Source organism: Bremia lactucae, linkage group LG10, assembly GCF_004359215.1.
Source record: "Bremia lactucae strain SF5 linkage group LG10, whole genome shotgun sequence".
Classification (NCBI taxonomy): Eukaryota; Oomycota; class Peronosporomycetes; order Peronosporales; family Peronosporaceae; genus Bremia; species Bremia lactucae.
Genome location: NC_090619.1, coordinates 5,810,785 through 5,831,870, shown reverse-complemented (window position 1 = coordinate 5,831,870; position 21,086 = coordinate 5,810,785). Strand labels below are relative to the sequence as shown.

General features: G+C 45.7%; 5 protein-coding genes across 5 annotated transcripts; 3 read left to right on the top strand and 2 right to left on the bottom strand.

Moving 5' to 3' along the window:
• Positions 1-10,166: 10,166 nt before the first annotated feature.
• On the top strand, positions 10,167-11,226 carry CCR75_007881 (uncharacterized protein; the record flags this gene model as incomplete). Its single annotated transcript, XM_067965937.1, has 1 exon — positions 10,167-11,226. The coding sequence occupies one exon, from the start codon at positions 10,167-10,169 to the stop codon at positions 10,914-10,916; it is 750 nt and encodes a 249-aa protein (XP_067818785.1). The 3' UTR covers positions 10,917-11,226.
• Positions 11,227-12,460: 1,234 nt separating this feature from the next.
• CCR75_007882 (uncharacterized protein) lies at positions 12,461-13,696 on the bottom strand (the record flags this gene model as incomplete). Its single annotated transcript, XM_067965938.1, has 1 exon — positions 12,461-13,696. One exon carries the CDS (start codon positions 13,694-13,696, stop codon positions 12,461-12,463), a length of 1,236 nt encoding a protein of 411 aa, XP_067818782.1.
• Positions 13,697-13,980: 284 nt separating this feature from the next.
• CCR75_007883 (uncharacterized protein) lies at positions 13,981-16,428 on the bottom strand (the record flags this gene model as incomplete). Its single annotated transcript, XM_067965939.1, has 1 exon — positions 13,981-16,428. One exon carries the CDS (start codon positions 16,426-16,428, stop codon positions 13,981-13,983), a length of 2,448 nt encoding a protein of 815 aa, XP_067818783.1.
• A 923-nt stretch (positions 16,429-17,351) lies between these two features.
• CCR75_007884 (uncharacterized protein) lies at positions 17,352-18,155 on the top strand (the record flags this gene model as incomplete). Its single annotated transcript, XM_067965940.1, has 4 exons — positions 17,352-17,556; positions 17,627-17,784; positions 17,837-17,912; positions 18,130-18,155. 4 exons carry the CDS (start codon positions 17,352-17,354, stop codon positions 18,153-18,155), a joined length of 465 nt encoding a protein of 154 aa, XP_067818780.1.
• Position 18,156: 1 nt separating this feature from the next.
• CCR75_007885 (uncharacterized protein) lies at positions 18,157-20,025 on the top strand (the record flags this gene model as incomplete). The annotated part of the gene is made up of 1 exon (XM_067965941.1): positions 18,157-20,025. The coding sequence occupies one exon, from the start codon at positions 18,157-18,159 to the stop codon at positions 20,023-20,025; it is 1,869 nt and encodes a 622-aa protein (XP_067818781.1).
• Between the last annotated feature and the right edge of the window lie 1,061 nt (positions 20,026-21,086).

Genomic DNA, 21,086 nt, shown 5'->3' with positions numbered 1-21,086 from the left:
ATTAATATATTATCTAAAAGGTGGATAATATTTGGAGGATATAACTTTATATAGTAATATTCAGAATTCGTATCCATAAATAGGTATAGGCCATTATATTTATTTATTCCGCAGACTAATCAGCTGCAGGAGTAATCAAAGAGAGTTACAGATAAGATAGAGATAAGAATTCATTTACACGTTTAGTATTAGATTATAATTAAGTTAGCATTTACAAAGATAAAACAAGAGACACTTAATTATATTTAATACAGTTTTCATTTTACCCTCTTAAGTCTACTTGTCTTAAGAGAAGTCTTCCTCTGCACGTACAGTGTACGTCACTTAACGTAAGGCACCACTCGCAACTGAAGCAGTGCGAAGTGGACTTGTACTGAATCAGTACAAGTCGTAGTGCCCCGTTACATCAACCTTCACGACCTATTATGTTTGGGTCGTATGAGGTCCGTAAGACCCGGCTCAGACAAACGTTTTTGCTGCCACGTGCTAAATTTATGGCTCGACCAGAGCTCCTGGATTCGAAGCAGTACGAGCATGAAATTAACACTCACGCCCAAAATACACGATACTTTGTAAGCTTTATCGTGTGTAAGATGAACACTGTGTATATAACAGGTCTTTCGGATGGTCCCACTTGATCAGCTTCGGATTAGAGACGCTTGGTCAAGCTAACGCTATGGCAGAACAGGAGAACTATAGTCTTAGAGCAGGCATTTGTCAATTCGGGAACCTATTATCCATCAAGATGACATTTTCAAAATCAATGGACCTTTGCTATGTTGAGAGTGAGAAATTTCGATCTTCAAAATAGAAGCAATTGCAAACATGAATTGCTACCAGAAGACAGGGCACTATGCCTATGAGAGTAGTGCCCTACGCCAGTACCAAAAAACTCTAAAATACAAGCCATGCATAAACTGGCAAGTGAGTGCGATGAACCCACTTGTGGCTCGTTCGTTTGCACGACTGCACAGGAGCCTAGTGTGCATACCGATCACACTGTGAAGTTAGATCCCAAGGGATGTGCACAAGCACATGCAGCATCGAAGGTTCACCATTGCGATGTGGACATAGTTGCCAACGGCTGTGCAGAAGCACAGGCAGCGTCGAAGTTCGATCACTCGAATAAGTTGAGTGGATCCAAACAAGAGTGTTTGCTTAAAGAAAAGAAACATTCAATTAAATTCGTAACCCCTGTCTATTAGAGACAGTGCAAAAATCCTACACCGACTGGAGAGTCGATCGTAGAGGATCTCGCTGTGGTTGCGCAACCACAGCAAGAGGCAGTTGGGGAAGGTACTTCCCAAATTAAAGTGGAGGGAGAAGTCCCTAAGAATCTGTGCTAATAAGTCCTTAGAACATGTGGTCAAAGGTTCCCAGGTATTTTGAGAAATAATTCCCAAAGAGGAAACTGATATTCAATGTTGTAAGTAAAAACGGTTCAAGTGAGAGCACTATACACTTAATCTGATAGCGCCTCCAAAGTTAACGAAGATAACTCAATTGCCAGCGCAATAATCGAATCGATTCTTGCGTGATCTGCGGAATGGCAAAGTCAAGCAAATCCACGTACTCGTCACAGATGACAAGTACGTGGCCGATATTCGGTCGGTAATAGTATTCTCCGAACAGGAACAGGTTCTCAGCAGCTCTTCGATATGCGAAAGTGTCTTCGATGAGAAAATTTGGATTGAATGTTTAACGTCCCAATCCTAGGAGTCTTTGAAGTCAAATCCTTTTTATATGGATTGATCGATTTCAAGAATGTATTCCCTCAATGCGCATCGTGCGAATTGCCTAAGGATAAAGGCACTCGAAATGAGATCAAACTGATACAAGGTTAAAAATATTCAAAGGATAGTGGCCACTGCTACATGAACGAATACATGGATTAACAAATTCTTTGCCAATCGCTTAGCAGCGGGTCATGTAAGGTATCAACGCCACCCTCACAGCTATTAACCTTCCGGGGTGCGAAAAGCAAGAAGAGTGTGGCGGAAAGTGCACGCATTCAATCACTAGAATGCTGCAAAGGTAAAAGTAAATGCCGAAATCAAGAAAAGATGTTATCATTGATGGTATGCCAAAGAGTAGTATCATTCCATCCATGGATCTATTGGATGGATTCTATCACATCCTCATGTGTGAGCAGCACATACGATAACATCTCCAAGCGATTTTTGAGAATGGCTAGTGATGCCGCAGAGGCTTAGTAATGCCCCGCAGAGTGCATCGTTCGCGTCAGCTTCAATCAGCTGAGCTTAAGTATCCTGCGCATGACAAGGAACTCATTGCCATTTAATATGCACTGGCTAAGTTTAGGGTCTATCCCTTATAAGATAGAACGATCATTGTTTATACGGACAATGCATATTTACGCACGGCCGTAAACAGCCCACACTTCTCGCAAAAGAAGTCGAGATGGTTGCTAATCTTCGCGGAATATAATTATCCATGAAATGCAAGCCCAGGACGACTTATCGTCGTCGCTGATGAGTTTTCGCGCCGGCCTGATTTTGAGCCGGCTACGCGAAATAACAGAGAAAAGTTCACTAGCTTCAAGTGTTCCGTCGTCAACATTGTTTGGCGACGTCAAAGAGCCTACAAAGACGATACTGCTCTTTAACGTTTGTTTAATTATCTCAAGAACCGATCACAGCAATTCATAAAGGGATTAACGTTTTTGTATCGATCTCATGCATATCGGGTGCCGGCGACAGCACACTGCGAAGATATCATTCTATTTTTGATTGTGTGCGACATTGCGCTCACGGGCAATGTTGAATGTATCAGCATCGTTAATATCAGAGTCAGAAATAGTCTATATGCTATTGTTGGGTTTGTCTTCTTCAATTTTGATTAGATCGTCATCGGTGTCTCTCAAATTGACTGGTAAATCAATGCGCAAGAGCCAGATCGGCCTTTGCTCGAGCGAATCACCGAGCGCACTGAAAACAAAGATAAAACCGAGTCAGCAGGTAAATTCATGCTGGCTTGAGATGCAAAGGTTCGTTTCGCGCGAGATTCTATCGCGAATGCGGCGGACCAACAGAAGCGAAACGCTGACGAGAATAAAAGAGTAAATGCTCTTTTATTTGAAACAGGGACCTTCAGATCTTCAGTCTGACCCCGCTCTAGACGATTCACTTCTTCTTTTAAGAATGAAATGTCGTGACAATCTGCCTCTATTCAATGCACAACGGAGTAGATGCGATTTCACAAAAACAAAGAGAACGAGACGAAATCCTTCATCGATGCCTGTTTCTGGCATCGATGGAACACATGTAAGCGGGTAGGGTTGTCACTCCTTTCTTCCAAGCTTGGGATCATTTGTGCAGAATGTGAGAACCATAGGCTGCGAGACCTGGCTTGACAAACTGGATACTTTCCGTGACTGGTTCAAAAAACGTACCGCAGTTGGTCTACGCTACAAGCTGCACCGTTTGTCTATAGAGGTCGGGATACCTCTCGTGGGGGGAACTCATGTTCATGCTATTTAAGGGTGCAGATCATGCCCCTAAGGAAGCATACTCCCTTAAAGATCCGCATAAAAGTGCCCTTTAACTGTTTTGAGATGCGCGAAGGTATTGATACCTCCAATCCTTTTACGAGCGCGGATAGCGCTCGTTCTCTGATGGACCCTATGTCGAGAAGAATGGGTCTCGTCGTACTGTCGAACGAGACCCGGAACCTCGGTTCCCACTATCATGCGAGGGTGGATCCCTTGCCAATGAACGAGATAACTCGTTGCATAAAGCGTTCAACAAGAAAACGCTTTTCACCACTTGAATCCGTCAATGGATGTGAAGGAGGAAGGAAATCGGGTCGGTCTGATTCGCGAACCCGAGTCAATATCTTGACTTGAATAACGTCCTCTATTTTTAAACGGGATGGCACAAATCACGAGCGATCTCGTCGTCGCGACTTAGTGACGACGGTCGACCGTGTTTACCGCGACCAGTTGGGAGATTGTGCGCAAGCTGCGGTTGATCAACTTGCGAACGAAAGGACACATCAGTCTGTAAATTGAGACGGTGACAGCTCGTCAAAAAAAAATTTCCTTGGAGTAAAAAATCTATCGCCTGGTTCATGAGAACTAGACTTTGACCGACCATACGGCTTTGGCGGATTCCCTTGACCGTGTCGGTTTAGTCCGAAACCGGAAAAGCCTCGATCATTTGGTACGAGCGGAGACGCCCGGCATAAAATGTAGGATGCAAACGCATTCTACGAGGCAGCTTGATCGTGTACGCCTTGCCTTGACGATGCAGTACACGAAACGGGCCGATATCCTGAGCAGTAATTTATTACTGCCCACATTTGTCACTTCATGTTTTGGTTGTGTATATTTTATGGCGAGGAGTTCCATGTCATGCCCTTCGTAGTTGCGTTCAACTGGTTGAAGCTGACGAGACTGATAGCAGACGACGCGCTCTGCGCCGTCTGTGTCATGATGCATTAACGCTCAGCCGATTGCAAAATCGCTGCCGTCACTGACCACATGAAATGGTCGGTCTTGGTCCGCAATCGCCAGAATTGGCGATTGCAACAAGCTTTGCCTTTTATTCCTAAAGGAACACTGATAATCAGTGTTCCATGACCACTTTGCATTTTTTCTTCAACATAGAAGAAAGAAGATAACTAACTATCAAGCGACGGTGGATTGCCAAGCCGTCGAACGAGATAACTCGTTGGAACCCTTTTTCCCTGACGCTGGTTCGTAAAGCGTTCAACAAGGAAAAACTTTTCGTCACTCAAATCTGTCAATGGATGTAGAGGACGATGGAAAATCGAGTTCACTTCGTTCGCCGTACCCGAGTCAACACCGTGACTTGGGTCACGTCCTCCATTATTTATGGTAAGACATTGATCACGAGCGATACCGTCGTCGCGAGTAAGCAATAACGGTCGACAACGTTTCTCGTGACCAATTAAAAACCTATGCGCAAGTTGCGGTTGATCAACTGGCGAGCGAATTGGCACTTCAGCCTCTTCTAAACGAGCTGGTGACAGCTCGTCAAAAGATCTCATTCTTGAGGGATATAGTGAACGTCTGGTTCGTGAAAATTTGGTTTTCCCGAGACTATCATGCTTGGCTAGGAAACGTCAGGCTTTGGGAGACGACTTAGACCGTTCCGAAGGGATTCGGAATTGGATGTAGCCTCGTACTGATGGTACGGGTGGAGAAACTCGACATAATACGTAGGATGCGTACGCATCTTACGAAGCATTTCGATCGTGCGCATATTGCCTAGGCTATGCAGTGCACGAAATGGACCGATGTACTCTAAGCAGTAATTCATTACTGTCTCATTCGCCACTCCATGTTTGGGTTGGTTTAAGGTAGACAGTAGGAGTAGATCATTAAAATTAAATGAAAAATGCTAACTCTTCCATTTTTGTCAGAGTTCCGTTTCTGTCGGTCCAACGCGTCAGCGATGAAATCCTTTATGAAAAAGAGCACTGCTTCTCTATCGAGCTGAAATCCTCCTGCTGACTCGGTTTTGTTTTCGTCTTCAGTTCGACCGGTGCGCACTGCGAAGATGTCATTGTTCTCATTAGTGAGAGCATTATTGTTTTCACTAATAATATTCAGCATCGTTATCAAAGAATTATCGCTATTACTGAGTTTGTCCACTTCAATTTTGATTGAATCAACATTGGTGTCCTTCGCATTTACTCTACTGCCAATGCGTGATGAGCAAGAGCTAGACTGTTCTTTGCTCGAGTGAGTCCCTCCCTTGAATACTAGTCACTCTCAAACAAGGTGAGAATACGTGGATGGCGTAAGCTATTCGCGAAAAACGGTGTATGCTTAGAAGAAGCATGCACTGAATTGTTGACGGCAAATTTTACCATCGACAACAATTCGCTCCACCTCGTAATAAAATCGTTGGCGTTTGAGCCGGTACCGTCGAAGCGTTTATCTAGTGATCGCATGCACAATCCGCCACTCTCATTTTGCTTTACGCACACAAAATGTCGGAGAGCTAAGTGAGGAGGCTGACTCCCTCAGACAAGCACGCAAATCTGCTTGACTTGCCACTACGCAAATCACGCAAGAACTGAAACGGTTCTTGCGTTGGCAATTGAGTCATCTCCGAAGTTTTCTTCCGAGTCGCTACCAGATCAAGTGTATAAGCGCCTACACTTGATCCGTTGTTTACTAAGACATTTAATGTCTCAATTTTCTCTTTGGAACTTAATTTCAAAGGTGCTTTGGGAACCTTTGACCGCAAATATCTCAGGACTTATTCCCGCAGATTTTTGAGGACTTATCTCTAGTTTCCTCCCCAATTGCCTCTAGCTGTGGTTGCGGTACCACAGCAAGATCCTTTACGATCGACTTTCCAGTCGTTTTAGGACTTTTGTACTGTCTCTCATAGACAGGCTTGAAAATTTCATTGGGTGTGCTTTCCAAACAAGCATCCTTAATTCATATCGCTCAACTTATTCGATTGGTCGAACTTTGACGCTGCCTGTGCTTGTGCACATCCGTCGGTAACTATGTTCGCGTCACAATGGTAGACACCTGACGCTGCATGGGCTTGTGCACAGCCGGCGGGATCTAACTCCACAGTGTGATGGGTATTCCCACTGAGGTCTTGGACAGTCGTGCAAACGACCGAACCACAGGTGAGGCCATTGCACTCACTCGTCAGCCATCCACACAATTGTGGACGATCTAAGACGTTCATTAGATGGCCCTCTGCTGAATGAGAGAAGCATCGTCACGGCTTGATGCATGGCCGTACTTTGGGAGCCATGATAATCCTAGGATGACATCAAATTTGTCATTTATATCTGGTACGATGAAATCATCATAGTACTGTTTACCCTTTAACGTGTATTTGATACCAACTACATGTTTCTTTACTGTTACAGATGCGTCTGTTGCCAGGCGCACTGTCATCCTCATTAAAGGGATATCGCGCTCAATTTTTTTTGAGTCTGCGATCTTCTTGCGATTAGCATCGAATGAAATTGTTCGCCGCCCCGCAATCGACTAGTGACTTTAAGGGCATTTTATTTGCCACTACAATTTCCAACGCAATGAGGTTTACCTGATCAGCTCGGGCAGTTACACTCAAGGTTTGTGTGTCAGAAAAACTTTCGTCAAAGGCCTGCAAATTCTTTCGACGTTGCTGGATCAGAAGGGCGCTCCGCAGCTACTGACCCCGACCGTTTCTTGGCAAGCCGCCTTGCCTTTGCGATTTCGCAACAGCGTCGGATCCGCGTCCTCCGCCATTCCTAGCAGGAGGTCGATCTTTTCACTCAGTATTTCTAGGCAATGGGCGTGGGGCACTCCACTCATAGGCGTAGCAGCCCGTCTTTTGACAACGATTGCGTTTTTGCAATCGTTTGTGGCTTGAAGAGCGAGATTACTCGCTCTCCACATACGAGAGGTCCATTGGTTCGGGACCTCTGTTTTCTTGTCGTCTATGTGAACAACAGGCTCCAGAGTGGACGAGAGCCTGTTTAAGACTGAATTTCTCCTGTTCCGCTATAGAGATCGCTTGGTCTAGCGACTGTAGCTGAGATTGAAGCAATTGAATAATGACGAAGGTCTATCTCCGAGGAGATAGACTCTAAACTTAGCCAATTCAAATTTCATGGCAAGGGGTTCCTTGTCATGCACTGGCTTCCGTAGCTAACTTCGTAGATAACGTAATTGCCAACGCTAGAATCGAAACGGTTCTTGAGTGATCTGCGTAGTATAAGCCGGAACAGTTGAGTCATAACAGGGTCGCCTGCAAGACCTTTCATAAACGCAGTTACCTGTGTTGGATCATCAATTGGATGACTCACGATACAGCTGACTAGGTATCGTGTATGCTAGGCATAAGCGTGAAGGTCACGCCTTCCCTGCTTCAAATCCAGGAACGCGGCTCGAGCCTTGTATTCGGCACGGGACGGCTCAAATGTTTGCCCGTACCGAGTCTTAAAGACCTTATACAACTCGAAAACCAAAGGGTCGTAAAGCTTGAGCCGCAAGGCCCAAGATTTGGCACGTTCGATAAGTTAAACATGCCAAATTTCACTTTCGTTGCATCATCATCGATGCGGCGTGCTTCAATGGCATCGTCTTGTTTGACAAACCATCTTAATAGGGAGTCGCCTTCGACTGCCTTAAAATTATTGATTTCGATTTTTAGCTGTCGGGTCGACGCGGAAGCGTCGACCCGTCAGCAGCATTTAATGCTGCTGTCTCAACAGTTCTAACTGTTGAGCTCCCTGTTCTCTCAATACCTCCGCGTGTTGAGAGCCTTGCTGTTGAAGCAAGGCTTCTTACTTTTATGCCCCGTCGAATTCATTTTGTATGAACTCGGCTATGGCCGCATGCTGTTCATCTGTGTACAGAGTGAGCAGCATAGCGCCAACGGCTGGTCCGCCTATGACCAAACTCATGCGTTCGACCGCTTTCCACACACGGTCATTCAAATGAGTGAAACTTTCACGCGTTGGGTGATAGCCTTCTTGAAGGGCTTGAAAGCACCCTCCTTCGTCATTCAACATGTCCTTGTTGGATGGAGCGTGCGAAGGCCGTTTAACGAATTACGAAGTGCTACCAGGTGTAACAGGCCATACTGATAACATCTTAGCTAATAAAAGTAAATTCAAAGTTTTTAAAATAGAAAAAAAGTAAATTGTAACAATGTATTAAGTTCCTTTGTAACGATCTTCTATCTACTAATGACTTAATTACGTTAATAATGTGTGGCTTCTACTTGCGCACCGCACAATCGTGTCTTATGACGATTGCAGCTTGCAAGCATAACATTAAGCTATTTACTAAAACAAAATGGATTTTGAAAATTACGTCAGCATATTCGTAGGATTCTAACGGCTCCATTAGTTTCGTTGACGTACTCACGAAAACCGAAACCATTTCATCGGCAACGCTATAATCTATCGTCTACACGTTACAGAATCAATGACGAATATTATGGAAAGAACGGTTGAGGCGTTTAAGAGACCTCATGAATGATTAATGAGATACAGTATTGGTTTAAGGTAGAAAGAAAAACGTTACATTGGTGTAACGCTCGAGCGCCTTTCCTAGCCAATCCTACGAAGAGCCCGCATCAGTTCCGTTGGCAGTCTCAATCTCGCGGATGTGTCAACGGAATGAAACGATTGTGGCCATCAGTGCGATTGAGAGGAGACGGCAGAAACATGCCGCCGCATCTGATCGCGCCCGTACCAGGCCTCGACTTGAAGCCTGTTCGTGTATGAAACAATTGTGCTTCATTGCAGCCTCAGCTTATGCTTGGCGCTATCACAAATACTGCTCCAGTCCCGTGCGACACCAACCATGCATGACCGACCAAAAATTAGGAAGTGCACATTTTTACATTCCTCTGGAAAGTCTTTTATAAGTTCAACGCTATTTCCCACTGCAACATGCATTAGTGGCGATCGTACAAGCCAAATCCAATTTGACGTCGCTGTAGAGCTCTTCTTTGAGGGAATTGACTTGCGTGATTGACCCTCACAAAATCAAGCATAATTAGTCAGACGAGGCTGAGAAAAAAAACAGCTGTTTCATATCTGTCACAATAGTGGGTCCATCGCGATTTTATGCACTGACAAGTCAGTCAGAGCTTCGCTGAACGGCCTGGTTTACTTCGCTTCTACATTGCGCAGCTGCTTCAATCAGACTGACGGTTAGTGCTGAACAGTATCATCACTGATTAAATCTTTTCACGCTTCTGCTTGTACGACTTCTGGTAGCGATGAACCCAACCAAGAGGTAGATATTTCAGCATGGCCTGTTGTCGCTGGAACGTGATAATATCTAAAGGATCGTCAACCCGAACCGCTTAGTCAATTTTCTCTTCAGATCGCCTTGAACTCGGACAACTCTCTGCGTCTGTCGATTGAGAGCAATTTGATTCTCATCAGATCCTGGTTGTGATGAAGACAGCTTTCATTAATTCGAAAACTAATAATAAGGAACAGAAAAATCATTGGGTAGTTTTTTTTTTCTGGGAAATTGAGTAGGCGACAAAAAATCATGACCCGTGAGCAGACGGATCAACGCTGTGGTCAGTGTGTTAGGGTTCAGTGGCCCCGTCGCTGCACCAATCGGCTCTCTATCTTGCGCCGCCATTAGGCAATTTGACTCAAGTGTCGCGATTATCAAAGAAGAGTGTTCGTCAACCATGTCTACTAATATTATTGACCCAATGAACATGCGAGGTCTCGTAGCTACAGTGACATCCTGCATTGGCGGCAAGCACGAGAAATTCGCGGTTCGAGTACGAACGAAAGGGCCAACAAACGTCTACTTTGTTTATAAAACAATGAGCGAATTTATTGGACTTTGGGGATCCCTTGAAACCCTCGCCTGCGGTGTTCAGCACCGCACTCATAGTCACGTCATTACAAAGATGGCCAGAAAACAGAACGAAGAGCCAAGTCGATTGGCACACTGGATTGCAAGTGTTGTAGACTGCTACGCATTCCGTCAGATTATTCGCGACCTACAATTGCAAGATAAAGAGACGATGAGCACGCTTAATATATTATTGCAGTTCCTCGTGGCGCGCGTATCCAGCACATCAATGGACCACAATATGCTGCTAGCAAGCTCTGTAGGGCGCCAGCTTGTAACACTGGTTCGCAACTTTCTTCAGCAACCGGTCGCGGCTATTTACAAGACCGAGGCGGTCGTTAAAACTTCCTTTACTACATATGAAGGCCGCAAGCGGTCGTTTGAAGAAATGCGACCCGAAGACAGCCAGAGGCAGCAGCGCAGCAGTCTTTTTCCAACGCATAGCGGTAGTGAGCGCGCTCTTAAGACGCAGAAACAATGCGGCCTGCGCGAGTGGGTAATTCCGCCTGCTGGAAAGCTGGGCTTGGTGGGTGGTGTGACATCTCGTAGAAGAGTATTCGCAGAAGTGGATTTTTGACGGAACGAAATTAGAGAGCAGGCCAATATTTATCTTGTTGGAAGGCCACGTATTTATTATAATATAGATGCGTAGTTTTTAAAGCAGGACGGCAAACATAGTGATAGAGCAAAATGGTAGGTGTGGCTTCCAATATTTTCAAGACAAAGTACACAAAAAGATGATTGCATCTTGTTGAAGCAAACGCCAGTCGTATCAGCATGGTGCCCAGCTTACTCTCAATAAGCAGATGGGATCTATCGCATACGTTTGCGATTCGAAAGCACTGGGACCTCACAATTAATTTAATTATACGTCCGTCTCCATCATCTGGATTGCTTTCGTTTGGTGTGCGTGGCACGACTCAACAACAAGAAAGACTTATTTAAAGTTACTGTAGAATCTGCTGCCATTCCAATCTTGCCGTTCCATAGCAGTCGTACCCTCAAGAGATGACTTGGAGTTCGGGCCAACCTGAGGTTCTGATTTTAATACGACGTAAAAACATTGAGATTTTGGTTGCCCTTCCAATTGAATATCCAAAGCACGCGTAACGAGATCGTCAGTCACGCCACACCATACACAGTTGGGTTATGAGCCGCGGCGAAGCTTGCATTCCCACAAATAATTGAACAGTTTAGCTAAACGAGGTGGAAGTCTCACTAAATCTTAATAATTATGTGAAACCCACTTAGCCATCATTCTGTAGCAATCAGGAAATCCTAAATCGGTCATAATCACAAAGGGTGAGGGTGTAAGAAGAGCCGGACACCAGGACCCATGCCATTTTCTCGCAAACTCCTTTGTTTGTTCCTGTAATTCATCTCCACGGTGCCCAGGAGCTTCTGCCAGCCTGTCTCATGCTTCTGCTTCCAGCTGTTCCATTTTGCTCCGCGTCGCAGATGGTGCCCTCCTTTGAAATCACAGTTGTGACAGCAGTTGCCCATCCCCGTAGCGACGGGACGTAACCTGATTATTGACAGCCGCGGTGAAAGAAAGTCCAACATCGAGCGGGCAAGGGCAAACTTAGTCGTGCTTAGGTATCATAAAAAGCTACAGCGTTGAACTACTCCCTAAGCTACTGTCACCGTAACCTGGAAGTACTGCAGTTTCCTACATTTTAAGCTCCTGTCTCAATTGTCATGTCCTCTACACGGCGTTCGCTGCCAACTCATATCGCCAAGATCTCTTGGATTTCCCAATCGATTCTTCTCTGCCCCGCACACATACACTGTGCCTCATCCTCGACCCCTTGCTACGATTGCACCACTGCGTTGCGGTGCCTATCATCATTGTCTATTACTTTCCATCGTACGCGACGACAACCATACACAACTCGAATAGCCGCGTCATAATCAGTCCCCCCGTACTTTCGATCTCGCATTCACCTTGACCCTACGACCACAATGATCGCAGCTCGAATTCCTCCTCGCTCTCTCATATCATCGCATTCAACTGCCACCTTCACATTCACATCCATTACCGTCGTTGTATATTTCGTTCTCAGCTCCAATTCGTACCAATAGTGACTGATTTCTATATAAAGAGTCACTTTGATAACAACCTTACTTGCAGTAAAGATTGCGATCAATGACGGGCGGAATTGGTCGGATCTCCGTGCCAAGTTCCTGCTCAATCCGGTACAAATTAAATCGGTCATCATACGTGATCATATTGATAGCCAACCCGAGGTGACCATACCGACCGGAGCGGCCAATGCGGTGGAGATACGTTTCGGAATTTTTCGGAAAGTCGAAATTAATCACAACATTCACCGTTTGAATATCAATTCCGCGCGTAAATAGATCCGAGCAAACCAAGTGCCGAGTAGCACCATTGCGAAACTCGTGAAACACGCGATTACGATGCGCTTGGTTCATTTTTGCGTGAATATAGAAGCATGAGTAGCCAAGCTCTGTGACCTTCTTGGCCAATAGCTCGACACGATTCACCGAGTTGCAAAAGATAATTGACTGGTTAATGTCCAGCTTCGAGAATAGCGTGTTAAGACAATGCACCTTTTGACGCTCCTCGACAAAGGCATAGAATTGGGACACACCTTTTAACGTAAGTTCGTCCATGAGATTAATCTCGTAAGGATTGTCGACAAACTTGTCTTTAAATGCTTTTACCGTGACGGGAAACGTGGCCGAAAATAGGCAGATTTGACGCTGCTTGGCCGTGTGGTTTATTAATTGCTCCAGCAACGGCTGAAATTCAGGAGAAAGCAACTTGTCGGCTTCGTCCATAATAACCGTTGAGCACTGACTAAGATCCGCAACGCCCTTGTTGGCCAAGTCCATGACTCGACCGGGGGTACCCACTAAAATATGCACTGTTTGATATAGACGCATTATGTCGTCCTTGAGACTTGTACCACCCGTGGATACCATACATTCAATGCCCATGTGTTTACCAATTTCCTTGACAATGGCCGACGTCTGGAGCGCCAACTCGCGTGTGGGAATGAGAATCAGCACTTGAATATGTTTCTTGCTCGTGTCTGTCTTCTCAAGACAAGGAATTATAAAAGCAGCGGTTTTGCCCGTGCCATTCTTTGCTCGGGCCATGACGTTACGTCCAGCAAGAATAATCGGAACGGCCTCTTCTTGAATAGGGGACGGCCGCTCAAAACCCTTCTCAAAGATGCCCATCAGCAACTCACGCTTTAAGAAATAGTCTTCAAATTCATTTCCCTTGACGTTTGTCACGTCTTCTGTCTGCACACGCGTGTCTTTTTCCGGCCGCTTAAGGGAGGCCTTCCAATTTTCTTCGTTCGTTGCAAATTGCTGCTGCGCCATTGTTGATATATTGCTCGTAGCAGGGACAATACTTAGATAAGAATGTAAAGAGCTTGATGGCGGTTTGTTGCTTGTGTGGACGGCAGCTTGTTGCTTGCGTGGATGGCAGCACTCGCGTCGGGAGCGTGGGATCTTCTGAAATTTGGGGGTTTTAAAAGAAATACCCCCTCCTGTGCTCATATTGCTATTTTAGAGATAATATCACTATATATTTTGGTAAATCTCGACAACTGGGTGGACCTAAGATGAGCAAGTTCTAACCTGACTATTGTGTACTTTATGTATTAAAGGCATAGCTCCTCGATGCAGTAATCCGGAAGTCCTGGAGCCCGTGGAAGTTGCACGCCCGATAGAATGTTACACAGAACGCCATGAACTGACTCAAATTGTGCAGTGGCATCAAGTTGCAATTGCACAAGTTGGTCGAGCTGACGCAGTGTGCGAGCGATGTTGGCGCTTTGAGACGCGCGCAGCACCAAAGTCGACAGATGTGCGTCTAGCAACGCACAGATCCACGCACAGCATGTTGAGGCTGATGGTAGCGGAGCAAAATACCCCGATTCTTTCGGCATCGGCAAGCTATTGTCTGTGCTCTTCTTGTTCGTCACGGATTTCGTCACTTCTTCGGACCCAATGACATAGTCATCCGAAGTTTGCACTACCAATAGCTTTTGACAAAATGCAAGCAAAAGCAGAACTTCGTCAAGTTCCAAGTCTTGTATAGCGCGGTGAAGAAACACACTATTCGTTGGAAGACCGAGCAGAGCGACTACAAATCGCTCGCAGGCCACACGTCCATCAACCTTGCTCGAATTCTTCTTCTTTTCCTTAAGCTGCTTCGTGACATACTTTTTCAAAGCCGAGTTGCTGCACTTGCGAATAAAGTACTTCAACAGGTGCACGATGGACCGCTCATCAATGTCCACAAGGTGCATAATCGCGCATTCAAGGAGCGCAAATTGATTGTGTTTCATCAAAGTTGGCAATAGCATTGGCTCACTTCGGGCCGACAACTGATTCGTGCGCAACATTGCCTCAAGAGGTTTCCACAAGCCAAGATCAGTCGAGTCTAAACACCGCCGTGTCACAATCTGTAATAATCGGTACGAAATTCCATCGCCTTCTTCCCCGCCGGTCTTTCGACTCGCCTTTTCTTTCTGAAGTGCTTCATCTAGTCGACTTGTAAACGCTCTAGCCGTGGGTGTAACCAGCGGATCAGACAGGTCAGCAAGAAGCTGACGCTCAGAACTATCGTTGCTGCACATGTTTAACTTCCACGTCTCCGCATATCGTGCATCGTTTTGATCGGTACTAGTTGCAGTCACTTCGGTCCATTGCAACACAGCGTCAGGCATTGCCGGTGCCTTCAAAATTTCGGATGAAATCGAAGCAGTCGATGCCGTTGCACCCAAAACACTCGACAGCGTCGAGTGTTTTTCTCGCACGTGTACAAGGAAAGCTCCACGCTCATAAAGAGCAAGCAATGCATCACCGGCAGCGACACTCACCAATTGAACAGGCTTACCAATGCCGTCATTGGAGCTACGTCCAATAACAACGTTATCCTCATCATCCTTGTCTCTTTTCAAGTCAATTTCCGTTTTTGATACCGGCACAGCAAACTTAGAATCCCAACCTGTGAGCTTCAGCGAAGAGTCGAAGGACATGCTTACAAGATACGTGAAGTTTCCAATGCCACTGACCAAGAAACCGGGAGCTGACGTACTGTCTCGCTGCAATTTACGCTTCTTGTGCACAGGTTCGGACGAAGTCGCATCCACAGACGTCAAATTCGGCATTTGCTGTGAGCCCACAAGCGTCAATGCATTCGTCAGTGCATCACGAGAGAGGCGTAGCGATTGCCAGCAGCCTGCGGCACCTATAAACGAGTAGGAAAACGTTTCGGCGTGGAAAGCACAAGACGAATATTCTTCGTTGTCTGGCAAGTTGACACGATGACGTATGAGCAGAACAGCTCCTAGAGTGACACTTAAGCGTTTAGAAGCATCTGGGATCGTGACTTGGTACACTAAAAGGTCGAGGTGGTTGGCAGTTTTCTGATTCGTCTTTTGCATCAAAATTGATAAGAATAGCGCACCCTTAAGAGGACTTCGGTTGTCCGTCTCCAAACACGACCACACGACAGACTCTTTCTGATCATTTGCGTCGTCCTCATCGAGAATTTCAACTGAAGTGGCAACTTTGGCGTCGTTGCTTTGCAATCCTTTGACTAGATCTTCATTATACGAAGCAAAGGAACCGTCCTGAAAAACTATTACGACTTCATCTTTCAGCTTCGAATGAGTAAGAATTGCAAATGCTTGAGCAGTTGCTTGTAGTGGTAACCGTCGCCATTTGGCCACGTCTAGATCGGTATCGTGCCACACCGCAAGGGCTTCATTAGCAGGAAGAATTGTCGTCTTGTTTGTCTCCTGGCGCCTGGCTTGACGCGCCTTCTTGCTAGCATTTACACCAGGTGCACCACTTACACCAAAAAATACACGCGAATGTGGGTGACGCGTTGCAGCTACGGTTAGCGCATGGGCGCTACCAGCACGAAAGGCCCAGTGGTTGATACATTTGCGCGTCGAGATGCAAATCTCGCGCACGTCCTGAGCCGAGGTTAGCAATATTTGCCGGTTACCATCCTTTGAGATAGATGACGAAGCACCGAGCAATGCTGCGTCAGCGGCACGGCCGCGCCAAAGTTCGATGGGCTGGTCAAGTAACATGCACGTTAATATTGGTGGGCGTGATGGTTTGAATGTTTTGTAGCCAATGATAGGAGCTTTATTCCCATTATTTTTGTGGTATTTGATTTTTTTAAGAAGTTCACTTCCGTTTCTAAACATTTGGCACTCATTGGACCAAAAGTCGCGGAACTTTGCTATCGAGACACGCCCGATTTTTTTAACAAATTTCACTTAAAACGTTACAAGTTTGTCCTGCCAGAAATTAAGATAGTGCTTAGCAGCGTCTAGCTTCATTGCACAAGAACTAGGTTATGAACCCTTTGTATCTGGCAAAAAGAAAACAGCTGAATTCAAGGCGAGAATTGAACGTCACTTTGAAGATACGACAGATGAACGCAAGAAGCAGCTTGTTTTGCAGTCCAGATAAGGATGTACTTGAGTTTAAACAATTTTCACCCAAACTCGATTAGAAGTCACCAAAAGTCTTGATGCTGAAGTGGTTTCAGCGTCTGACGGTGCATACGAAGAGATTGGTGATATTCTGAATCGACATACGACACTAGAAGTTAGAAGCAATTATGTTCAGATAATTAATTACCTTGCGCATCGTTGGTTGGGACGTTATTTTCACCAGATACCGAGAGCAGATTTGTTGATCTTATTGCTTCTGCGTCTACATTTGATGAATGCCGCGCTGACATTTGCAGAAAATCAAGCTTTGATAAACGCAATACACTAGAATATTGCCAAATGCATGACTATATTGACGTGACAAAAATCGCGCCAGCTTTTATCGCTGAGGATCAAATACAAGCAAAGAGCGTCTGAAAAAAAATCTTAAGGTAGCTGTATCATTAAAACCGTAAGGATCTTAGGGCAGAACATCGATAATATCAGTGCTGAGATCTGGCTTCTAATGTGTCCCAAAAATGCATGTTTCAAAAGATTTCGGACATGCAGCCATGTACCCATCCAGCAAAATTGCCCTGCTGCCGGTCACAGGAATGCGGCAATTAGTTAAAGGCTGGACTGTTGAGCCATACATTGGCCAATGCCTGAAATATGACAACGCATGGTCGCAAACCACCTGTCCTTCTGCCATCACCAGCATCGCGCGTGACGACGACATTGCTCGCAATTTACAACTCGACGAAACCATAAATAACTGTAATCATGCGCGATTTAAGTTGCTTATTTATGTATGCGTGAGAATTTTTTTTTAAGGTCTATTAAGCAGTTAAACTTGAGTTGCTCGAGTTCCTGCCGCTTTTGGGAGGGGAGACAGATAAACAACCGAGTAGCGTAAAGTGTCGGACCGCAACCACCGTCCTTACTACCAGCTGCATCTTTGCTACGAGTATCGCCTTGCCACGCGTTGAAGCCCAACCGTCTACCGTCCACGGAACTCGCACGTGATCAAGCGTGCTAGAGTTATTTTTCCTTCCAGAGAGAGGGGAGCAACCCAAGTCAAGAGGAGAAAATCTTTTTACAGCTTCCGTTGGCTCGACATCCGTTACTAAGCGGTACGCTACAACTTGACAGATGGGATTGTTGCACGGTTTAAAACTCACTCCAATCAATTACTATCTCGTTTATTGCATTAGTCAAAGCCTCTCGACATAAACACACTTTCAAAAGACAGGTACAGACTGCATCTGCGTCATGTAACAGGGGGAAAGAAATGGACACAAATTACTCATTCGTGTCGCTTGGTGTGACAGTCTATTAATTCGATTCTAGGACTCCAAGCTCCGGACTATCTGTAACATGTCGAATTCTAATAACGGGAATGTGCCTCCACCGCTGCCGTCATTTGCTGCTGACGGCTTCTTGTCATCGGCTGGATCGCCCCCGTACAGACGCAATGACAGCCACTTGTCGAACCAGCACAGCGGCGACCGCTCCAATGAAATGGATGTGATGGCCCAATTGGCTTCGCAGTACTACATTTCAAGCCGGAACCGTTCGTTCTCGGCTCCAATTCAGCCGTCGGCTTTAAACTCAGCCTGGCACTCGTTCTCAGATGATACGACCATGATGGCCGCGGCTGCAGCGACTGCTACGAATCACCACCTTGAGATGCAGAATACAAGTTTGCGGCTCCATCAGCCGCCGCTTCCTCAGGGACCACCGCCTCCAGTGCTTAACGTTATGGTCCATCCCCCACTACCCAGTGACAATGTCGCTATCGGAGCCATTAATCAAGCCGTGCAATCGTTACAACTATCGAATGAAGACAGTGGGGAAGCGCACAACGGTGGAGATACTGAAACCACTGGTGCACCATTACCAGCTACGTTCCTTCGCACCATTTGCGATCAATTGGAATACTACTTTTGTGATGAAAACCTCCTAGGCGACTTGTTTTTACTCAAGAATATGAATATGGATGGATACGTCAAGCTAGAGCTATTGGCGTCATTTGGACGTGTGAAAAGGCTCACGACGGACATGGAACAGGTTAAAAAAGCGCTGGAATTATCGACTAAGTTGTTACTTAATGAAGATGAGACCATGGTGTGTCGTAAAGAGCCGCTGGCACCTAATCAAACGTACCATGGCAAGTTGGCTCGTACAGCGATTGCCTACAATTTGCCCGAAGATGCATCGGTCGCGTCGCTGCGTGAAACATTTCAGGAATGTGGGGAGATTTCGTATCTTCGACTTTTGAAGCAAAATACGACCACAGGGCGCAATGCTGTGCTCAAGCCGCCAATTGCTGCCGGGGAAACGTACGCGATCATTGAGTTTGTGGACGATGAAATGACCAAGCACGCTGTGCTTACACTGTCGGACCAATATAATTGGCGCACGGGCATGCAGGTGGTGCTCTTTGATGGCACGAACTGTGACAAGCTAAAACAAAAGATGTTTCCAGTCGAACTTGGTGGTGACCGTCGTCGGGCCAAGTCGGCATCGGCTGTCACGCGTCCTGTGCACGTAGAATCGGTTGGCGAAGGCTTGGATGATCTTCGTGAAGGAAAGGTGAATACTGGTACGGTCTATTCCATTCGTGGTGCTGGTGGACTTATCACGCCTGCGCGAAAAGATTCGGCGTGTATTTCGTTCCGCCTCATTCCAGATGAAGACGGGAATATTGACATTCGACAGGGTGACTATGTGTCGTTTACTGTTGGGAAGAATAAAAAGAGCGGTCGAAAGTATGCCAGCAAGGTCAAGCTCGAGTTTCGTCCGCCTGCTAATCTTACGAACGATGCCAACAATACCAGTAACCCGACTGGACCATTTGGTGGAACTGCTCAAAAGGATTACTTTTCGCCCTCGTTGAGTCGATGGGAATCGCGTAGTCGTGCTGCCACGGTAGGTGCTCCACCTCAGCCGGCTCCTTTCCGAGCCCGTTCGTCCTCTTCGGGTCGCATAAAACTGAATTTGTCGTCACCGCGGATGGCTCAGAGCTCGTTACACATCAACAGCCCTGGTGCCAATCTTCTAGTGCCTCCTCCTGGAATTGGAATTAATGGAAGCACCCAGATATACCGCCAGGCGAGTGGGCCTGATGGTACGCGGGGATTTGGCTTTCGTCGTACCGGTGGTGAACCATCGGAGATGGCACCGGATCTTAAGCTTCCGGTCATGGAGCGTCGGAGAACGCGCTCGTCGGGTGGTGCCTGGTAGTCGTCGAACGAGAGCATTCAGAATGGCGGCATAAGAAGCACGCGAATCAGACCTGATATGTCGATTTACCACGCTGGCCAGCGTGATGTTTTTTGCACACCAACAGTTTGGACAGAGAATTCAAAAACATTCCAGGCAAAGCACATTTGATACGAGTGGCTTGAAGCCACATGTAATTGAAGGGATAGGCCCTTAAAGAGTAATCACGCATTTGGCAAGGCTTCAGTCATTTTATTACTTAATACAATATTTGCTACAGAATAGTTTACAGTAAGTGTCGCATTATTTGCAACGTATCGAACAATAAATAACAGAATACAAAGTTGCAAATAATATTGTGAAAAGAAAAATGCAGCTCCCATCCAAATCTGCAATTTTGAATGATAATAGAAAAGTTGATTATTAACCAAATAGCAATATTTGTTGAAGTCAATATGATTACTTACTAACGTTTATGCCATAATGTCCATGCTGTCATATTGCGCCTTACATTTTCTTCACCAGATTTAGCTGACTGCCAAACAATATTAAATTCTAGACAAAACAAATTGGTGTAATCAAGTATCTAAGGATCACTTCTTGCCATGTATTTTGAGGTGGCATATTGTAAAACGGGCGCTTCTAAAGCGACCCCGCACTACAACGCACACACCTTCGGCCATTGCGAGGAAGTGGTTAGCCGTCTTCTCTCACGTGCAGCGAGGTAGATGGGGGCGCCTAAGGCACCTCAACCAACATACTTGTACTCGTAAACATGCAATGTAACGGGGCACTACGACTTGTACTGCTACAGTACAAGTCCACTTCGCACTGCTTCAGTTGCGAGTGGTGCCTTACGATATTTTACGTACACTAGTACGTGCAGAGGAAGACTTCTCTTTAAGGTAACTAGCTTAAAGAGGGTAAAATGAAGACCGTATTAATATAATTAAGTATATCTTCTTTCTATCTGTTAACTCTAACTTAATTATGAACTAATACTAAACATGCAACTGAATTATTATCTTATCTTACCTGTCTCTCTCTTTTGCTTACATCTACAGCTGATTAGTCTGCGGAAT